The 8,511-nt window shown below is 38.5% G+C and overlaps 2 protein-coding genes and 1 pseudogene across 2 annotated transcripts; all 3 read left to right on the top strand.

The window, feature by feature from the left end:
* Window positions 1-1,936: 1,936 nt before the first annotated feature.
* Window positions 1,937-2,671, top strand: LOC148198400 (uncharacterized; annotated as a pseudogene).
* Window positions 2,672-5,597: 2,926 nt separating this feature from the next.
* On the top strand, window positions 5,598-6,883 carry LOC148198401 (uncharacterized). The gene is made up of 2 exons (XM_088115789.1): window positions 5,598-6,755; window positions 6,839-6,883. Exons 1-2 carry the CDS (start codon window positions 5,598-5,600, stop codon window positions 6,881-6,883), a joined length of 1,203 nt encoding a protein of 400 aa, XP_087971915.1.
* Window positions 6,884-6,887: 4 nt separating this feature from the next.
* Window positions 6,888-8,260, top strand: LOC148198402 (uncharacterized). The gene is made up of 2 exons (XM_088114924.1): window positions 6,888-7,870; window positions 7,948-8,260. The coding sequence occupies exons 1-2, from the start codon at window positions 6,903-6,905 to the stop codon at window positions 8,258-8,260; spliced, it is 1,281 nt and encodes a 426-aa protein (XP_087971050.1). The 5' UTR covers window positions 6,888-6,902.
* Window positions 8,261-8,511: the final 251 nt, after the last annotated feature.

An 8,511-nucleotide genomic window follows, 5' to 3' on the forward strand; every position in this document is an offset into this window, starting at 1 on the left:
GAAGCACTTCAATCGTAAACATCCATCCTTTGCTAGTGAACCACGTAATTCCAGACTTGGTCTATGCTCCGATGGGTTTACCCCGTACATTCAGGCGTCTGCATCACCATATTCATGCTGGCCCGTGATAGTTACCCCATACAATCTACCGCCTGAGATGTGTATGACAAAGCCTTACATGTTTTTATCGTGTATAATACCAGGTCCATCTAATCCCAAATCATTGATTGATGTTTATTTGGAGCCTTTGATTGATGATTTGAAGAAGTTATGGAATGTTGTTTGGACGTATGACGTTTCAAGGAAGCAAAATTTCCTTATGAGGGCAGCCTTGATGTGGACTATTAATGACTTCCCAGCGTACGGCATGTTATCTGGTTGGAGCACGCATGGTCGGTTAGCTTGTCCACATTGCATGGAACATACAAAGTCATTCCAATTGAGTTATGGCCGGAAAAGTAGTTGGTTTGACTACCATCGACGGTTCTTGCCCATGGATCACCCTTTTAGAAGAAACAAAAAGGCATTTCGCAAAGGATAAGTTGAAACGGATATGCCCCCGCCAAAGTTGACTGGATCACACGTCTGGAGAAGAGTGAAAGACTATCCAAAAGTCACTGAATCTGGTCAGAATAGGATAGAAGGGTTTGGAGAATGGCATAATTGGACTAAAAGAAGCATATTCTGGGAACTTCCCTATTGGAAGGACAACTTGCTAAGACACAACCTCGATGTCATGCACACAGAGAAAAATTTCTTTGACAATATCTTCAACACAGTTATGAATGTTATTGGTAAGACAAAAGATAACGAGAAAGCAAGAAAAGATTTACCTTTGTATTGTGGACGAAAAGACTTAGAGTTGAAGGCGCAAGGTAATGGTCGATTATTCAAACCGAAAGCAAATTACACCATGTCAAAAGACGAGGCAAGAATAGTGTGTGGATGGATCAAGGAGCTTAGAATGCCAGATGGATATGCTTCTAACTTGTCCAGATGTGCCAATGTTCAGAACGGTACTATTCAAGGGTTGAAGAGTCATGATTGTCATGTATTCATGGAGACTTTCATCCCTCTTGCGTTCAGTTGTTTGCAAATACACGTGTTAAATCCACTGATAGAAATTAGTAACTTCTTTAAAGATTTGTGTTGCACGACACAAAAGGAGAATTCCCTTAAAAAGATGGATGAAAATATCCCTATTATTCTCTGCAAATTGGAAAGAATATTCCCTCCTGCATTATTTGATTCAATGGAGCATATTCCAATTCATCTAGCATATGAAGCTTGGCTTGGGGGACCGGTGCAGTACAGGTGGATGTATCCATTTGAAAGGTTTATGGGAGAATCCAAACGTTCATTTAAAAATAAAGCTAGAGTAGAAGGCTCAATTTGTGCAGCTTACTTGCACAGAGAGACAACGTATTTTTGTTAACATTATTTCAAAAACTTCATGTTATCCCCCACTCATGTCAGAAATGAAATGCAATGGAAAGTTGAACCTCGTGAAGGTGCATTATCAGTTTTCCGACAATCAGGCCATCACACGGGGAAAGAATTCACAGATTGGTTAACTGATGCTGAATTCAATTCTGCTCATGTCCATGTCTTAATCAATTTCAGTGAAGTTAAGCCGTACCTTGAGTATGTCATCATCCATCTGCTATCTTTCCAACGACACAATTGTTATACACTAATGAACTTCATTTGTACCAGCTCATTTCTTGTTGCTGAGCAAGTCGCAGAAGGAAATACTTCTGCTAGAATACACTCTGAGTTTCCCCATTGGTTTAGAAATCAAGTATGTAGTTTTTCCTACGTTTAGAAATTGGTTAATTTGACTCTTGCTTTTATAATTTTGTTAGTGTCTTTGTAGGTTTTTAATCAGGCATTAACTCCCACAGTTCAAGAGTTAAGACATCTCTCGAATTGGCCAATGAGATGTGTCAAAGAATGGCACACTTACTTCACCAATGGTTACAAATTCCATACACATGAATGGTCTAAAGGAAAGAAAACATCTAATTGTGGTGTGTATGTCAAGGGCCTAACAGAGGGTTCTTATGATGATTTCTACGGCATCATTCATAAAATATATGAGCTAGAGTACAACAACACTACTTCTCCAAATAGAGTAGTACTTTTTTATTGTGAATGGTTTGATCCTTCTAGAGTTGGTACTAGATTTGATCCACGCTATAATATTGTCGAACTCAACCAGAGATTAAGATATGGACCGTTTGATCCTTTCATTCTACCAACTAATGTCAGACAAGTTTATTATGTGCCATATCGACCATTCCGCAATATTGACAAGCGTGGTTGGGCCGTAGCAATACAAACCAAGCCTAGAGGTCGCATTGACTCAAATGAGGTTGAGGAAGACGTTGCCTACCAACTTGACCAAATGTCAAGACCACAAGAAATTATTGAAGTTGAACGTATAACCACATTGGTCGACCTTGATGGTGATGGAGATGATATAGAAGCAACAATACAAGGTGATGAAGAACAAGAAGAAGAGGAAGAAGAACAAGAAGAACAAGAATAAGAAGAAGAAGAAGAAGATGATGATGATCATGATGACGACGAAGAAGAAGAAGAAGATGATGATAATGACGATGATGAAGAAGAAGAAGATGAAGATGACGATCATGATGACGACGATTGAATGTTGGACATCTATTGTAGCAAATTGAACTATCATTTGAAAAGAGTTATCTAAAATACTATCTTAAAAGTTGTATGCAATTATTTATACATTGACTATAAAAACCATTGATCCTTCCTTATTCATTTCTTTTTTCCCCTTTATTTGTAACCATTTCAATGCAGTAATGACAGGACAAGGTTCAAAATGTCCTGATAAAGGAAAGGGGGTAGCAAGGCCTAAAAAGAGCCAACGACAGGCACCAAAGTATGTACTTAGGGTGCGTGCTAGACTACCTACCATTGCTGCCACCAGTACATCATCTGTGGGACCTCCTCCTACCCCTACGATACAGCCTCTTACCCATGCAGCACACCCTTCTCCTACTCCTGCAGCACACCCTTCTACTACCCCTGCAGCAGACCCTCTTCCTCCTCTTGTGATTATAAGCTCCACTCCTCCCCCTTGTGGTTATTACCCCCACTCCTCTCCCTAACCCCACTTCTATACCTTCCTCATCTTGTATACCGCCTTCTGAGACTGTCACACCATCTGCTGATCCAGATTCAAGTGGTGATGGTGAAGGTCTTGACCCGCCCCTCCATGATCGACCATGGATTGAGCCGTATGGTAAAGGGTAAGATTTTAATGTCTTCATATAATTTGATCTTTATACCTTACTATAATTGAAATGACTTTTATTATGCAGGTTTATTCCATCTAGGGTTGCTTCCCAGGCCATCACACGTTCAATTAAGCAACAATTTTTAAGTCCATGGCCTACTTGGGGAGCAATACTTGATGACGACAGAAAGCCATTCTGGGAGCGCTTTCAGGTGAACAATCCATTAAACTAATTGTCCCTCTTATTTTAGTATGTTCATTAATCAAAGTTTGTTCTGTTTAATGTTACAGATGAAGGTGCAGTGGAAACCTGAACATGAAACACAGATACACAGAAATTTCCACATGAAAGCATCTCATCGGCTGTTAGAAATGTTTAGGGTTGCCCGCAATGCAGGAGACCGCCCTTACTGGCTGGGCGAACAAATTTGGAACTCTTTCCTGGCTCATTGGAATACAGTAGAGTTTCGCAATAAGTGTGCCAAGGCGCAGAGAAACAGAGCATCTGAAAAGGGTGGCACCCTACATACTGAAGGGTCGATAACCATTCATGAGCATGCCAATCGTATGGTAAAATTTCATTCCCTAACTTTTTCTTTCATATATAAGTTATGTATTTTCTATTTCATATGTACACTTCTAATTTTAAATTATGTTACAGGCATAAGCACTGGGACGGGCAGTCCATGTTGATGAGGTCTTTGCACAGACTTATGTTCGGAAGGGCACTAATCAATTCGTTGATGAAAGATCTCGGAAGACTCATGTAAGCAAATAACATTATTACTGTTACTAATTTTTCATTCATGTTATATCATTCCCTAACATTGCTTTTAGTGTTTCAACAGGAAGAATTTTCTACGAGACTTTCACAGGTTAGATCTGAACATGAGTCAACTCCTACACCAAATGATGGCAGTAATGCAGAAGACGACATACGTAGGACACAGTGCTGGGTCGAGATCGTTGGTGGCAAGAAAAAGGGTTGACTGTACGGTGCAGGACAACTTGCTGCAAACTATAGTACATCGAGAGGAGGTACTCTGAAGCACCAACCTTCTTCTTCCACCACTGCTCCTGACGAGGTCGTTCTCCGCCTCACGCAGGCACTGGAGCAACGTGACCAGGAGATCACTGATCTGAGAGCAGAGTTTACAAACTTTAAGGCCCTGGTCATGAGAGTGTTGCCTCAAACTTCACAGGACGTACAAAATATCCCTCCGACCTAGCCACGACCCTCCTCGTCACCCGCTGCCCCTTAGCAACCCACATCAGTCCAACCCTCATCAGTCCAACCCACAGTAGTCCAGCCATCAATAGAGGAGCAGGATGATGAAGATCATTCTGATGATAACTATGTACATTATTAGTTTCATTTTCTTATTACTTGTTATAGAAACATTTGGATATTAGAACATTTCGATGTTAGATCAACTGGGTGACTTTGGATGTTAGAACATCATTATGTTACATTGTTTTATTTTTAACTATAAATACATGTTCTATGGATTAATGGATGTTCTATGGATTAATGTATGTTCTATGGATATTGATCAATGATTGCATCTTTGAGATGCACATTATGCAACTCTGTATGTGCTTGAAAACTGTTATGCAGGTCTGTTTATGCTTGAAAACTGTTATGCAGGTCTGTTTATGTTGTTGGTTTCGCCAGAAATAGAATTATCACTTACATTTCCCTCCAATCTTATTTTAAATTGATATATGATGTTGTTTCTTTTGTAGTTGCACTTGGTACCTGCAATCCAGTATACAACAAGCTTATTTTGACAATCAACCAAAGCTCCTAGTAAGACCTTAACCAATAAATAATTGTACTTTTGTAAATATATGCTTATGCAACTGTATGTAACATATTTTGAGGGTTATTTAGTTCTTTAAATGTTGATTTTTTAATTAAAATTATTTAGCTAAACAATTAAACACATCAACCACTATCTACCCTAATTTGTTTTTTCTTTAACTATGCTTGGTTGTAGTGAAAGTTTTAGCTCAACGTTGTAGGTTGGCCAATATCCTTCTATATTCAAAGCTTAAAACAATATTGTACATAGTGATTAATATAAAACAATAATATTGTACATAGTGATTTACATGTACAAAACAAGTAGTAAGATAGAGACATGTTGAAAAACATTGTAAGATAGAGAGAAGAGGACCTAAATTAATTTAGGTTATTCTTTAGGAAGCCATTTGATAGGGCACGTGTCATAATATAGAGACGTATATTAAGCATTGGCTAATTGTTTTGTAATCGATTTATGTACAGAACAAGGATCGTGCTCCACCAAATTGTGCATGAATGTACGATAGGTGTCATAGAGGAAGAGGTTCTTTGAAAGAGTCTTTTGTATTAGGTGTTGAAGAGTTTATAACTAAAGCTTGTGAACAAGAACGTTATCGTAGAGATGGGGGTCTTCGATGTCCATGTTTAAAGTGCGATTGTACAAAGATTCTGCACGAAAGAGTTGTGAAGGTTCACCTTTACAAGAACGATTTCAAGCCTAATTATTTCATTTGGGAGGATCATGGGGAAAGAATGCCAGAAGATGATGTACAAAATCATGAAAGTTGGATGGCTGTAGAGATGGAACGTGGTCAAATTAACCAATTTCAAACAATGGAAGACATGGTGCATGATGCTCTTAGGAAAAATGAGTCGTGCCAAGCATCTACTTCTAATAACATTGAAGAGGCTCCGAATGAAGAAACACAAAGGTTTTTTAATTTTTTGTTAGATGCAAACCAGCCGTTGTATGGAGGAGGATCCGACTCGAAATTATCATTGTGTGTCAGACTATTAGCTTGCAAGTCAAATTGGAATATTCCTAACCAATGCATAGATTTTATTGCAAAAATGGTTATGGATGCAACACCCATCAAATCAGGTTTTCCTAAAACATACTACGATGCAAAAAAGTGTGTATCAAAGTTGGGATTACAATCGCAGAGGATTGATTGTTGCGTGAATGGTTGCATGCTCTTCTATGATAATGAATATGGTAAGAATGATGGCGCGTTGCTTGAATGCAAATTTTGTGGAAAGCCAAGATATCAACCACGTAACACGGGAGCAACTACTACAAAACAAGTTCCTATGAAATCAATGTTCTATTTGCCATTAATTCCCAGACTACAAAGAATGTATGCCTCAACACAAACTGCAGGACAAATGACATGGCACTATCAGAACATGTCGACGAATGGTGTTTTGCGTCATCCATGCGATGAAGAGGCTTGGAAGCACTTTGATAGAGTATATCCTGACTTTGGTATCGAGCCACGCAATGTACGACTCGGTTTATGCTCTGACGGTTTTAACCCATATGTACAGGCATCAAATATACCATACTCATGTTGGCCAGTTATTGTCATCCCTTATAATCTTCCTCCAGAAATGTGCATGTCTAAACCTTACATGTTCTTGACATGTCTCATTCCTGGGCCATTCAATCCAAAGGTTGGCATAGATGTGTACTTAGAGCCCTTGATAGACGAATTGAAGAAGTTGTGGACGGGTGTGATAACATATGATATTTCAAGGAAACAAAACTTTATTTTGAGGGCCATGATAATGTGGACAATTAATGATTTTCCTACTTATGGTATGTTGTCCGGTTGGAGCACTCATGGTAAACTGGCATGCCCACATTGCATGGAGCATACAAAGGCTTTTAGATTATATCATGGGGCAAAAAATTCATGGTTTGACTCCCATCGGAGGTTTTTACCGAATGACCATGCTTTTAGGAGGAATAGGAATGCTTTCAAGAAGGGGGAAATGGAGATAGATGACGCACCACCATATCTTACGGGACCAGAAGTTTGGAATAGAATCAATGGTTATCCTAAAATAACTGAAAATGGTGCACCAAGAATTGATGGATACGGTGAGTGGCAGAATTGGACGAAAAAAAGCATCTTTTGGGATCTACCCTATTGGAAGGATAATTTGTTAAGGCATAATCTTGACTTCATGCACATTGAAAAAAAATTCTTTGACAACATCTTTAATACTGTGATGAATGTTGCGGGGAAGACAAAAGACAATGACAAGGCCCGAATGGATATAGGTTTGTACTGTAGACGAAAAGATTTGGAGCTAAAAAGTCATAGCAATGGAAACATGTATAAGCCAAAAGCAAATTATACACTTTCAACAGACCAAACAAAACAAGTTTGTCATTGGGTAAAAGCTCTTAGGATGCCTGATGGATATTCTTCTAACTTGTCAAGGTGTGTTGATGTGAATAGGGGAAAACTCATTGGGATGAAAAGTCATGACTGCCATGTGTTTATGGAATACTTACTTCCTATAGCCTTTAGTTCTTTACCGTCTCATGTTCTCAATCCCATTACAGAGATAAGTCATTTCTTTAGAGATTTGTGTTCTACTACATTGAACAAGGATGACCTAGGAAAGATGGAAGAAAACATTCCAATCATTTTGTGCAAGATGGAGAGAATATTTCCTCCCTCATTCTTTGATTCTATGGAACATCTCCCTATCCATCTTCCATATGAGGCACGACTTGGTGGACCAGTCCACTATAGGTGGATGTACCCATTTGAAAGGTGACAATATGACATCTTATTGCTCAATTTACTAGGCATAATTCAAAAACCCTACCATATCAGTTTCAAATTTGTAGGTTAATGGGATATGCTAAACGTTCAATAAAGAATAAAGCTAGGGTTGAAGGATCTATTTGCGCATCATACTTGCACAGAGAAATAACTCATTTTTGTTCCCACTATTTCAAAAACTTCATGTTAACACCACAAAGCAGTAGAAATGAAGTAGACATTCAAATAGAAAGCTTTACAACAACATTATCAGTGTTTGACCAACCTGGCCGTCATTCTGGGAGGGAATCAACACATTGGTTAAGTGATGAAGAATTGAGATCAGCTCATGTTCATGTATTGATCAATTGCAATGAAGTGGAACCTTACCTTGAGTAAGCCTCCAAAATCAATTATAAATCCCAATTCTTTCATTTGATATAATTAATTGTCTTTGATCTAATCTCGTCGTACATGTCGACAGCTCATTCTTACATACCTATCAACTATCTGAGTCAAACAGTTCGACATACATACATGCTAATTTCCCATTGTGGTTCAGGCAAAAAGTACGACTTCCTATCATTCTTACACATTCATTTCTTCCTTAATTCTTTAATCATTACATTGTTGAATAGTTTCATATCTTG

This window comes from Vigna umbellata, chromosome 5, assembly GCF_029865625.1.
Source record: "Vigna umbellata cultivar VRB3 chromosome 5, Vumbellata_1.0, whole genome shotgun sequence".
In the NCBI taxonomy this organism is placed as follows: Eukaryota; Viridiplantae; Streptophyta; class Magnoliopsida; order Fabales; family Fabaceae; genus Vigna; species Vigna umbellata.

Bases quoted from the DNA above. Each gene is read 5' to 3' on its own strand.
- LOC148198401 (XM_088115789.1), top strand. From the start codon at position 5,598: ATGTACGATAGGTGTCATAGAGGAAGAGGTTCTTTGAAAGAGTCTTTT. The intron at 6,756-6,838 runs GTTGGCATAGAT...TGATATTTCAAG, and splicing joins CTGGGCCATTCAATCCAAAG to GAAACAAAACTTTATTTTGA.
- LOC148198402 (XM_088114924.1), top strand. From the start codon at position 6,903: ATGTTGTCCGGTTGGAGCACTCATGGTAAACTGGCATGCCCACATTGC. The intron at 7,871-7,947 runs GTGACAATATGA...TCAAATTTGTAG, and splicing joins TGGATGTACCCATTTGAAAG to GTTAATGGGATATGCTAAAC.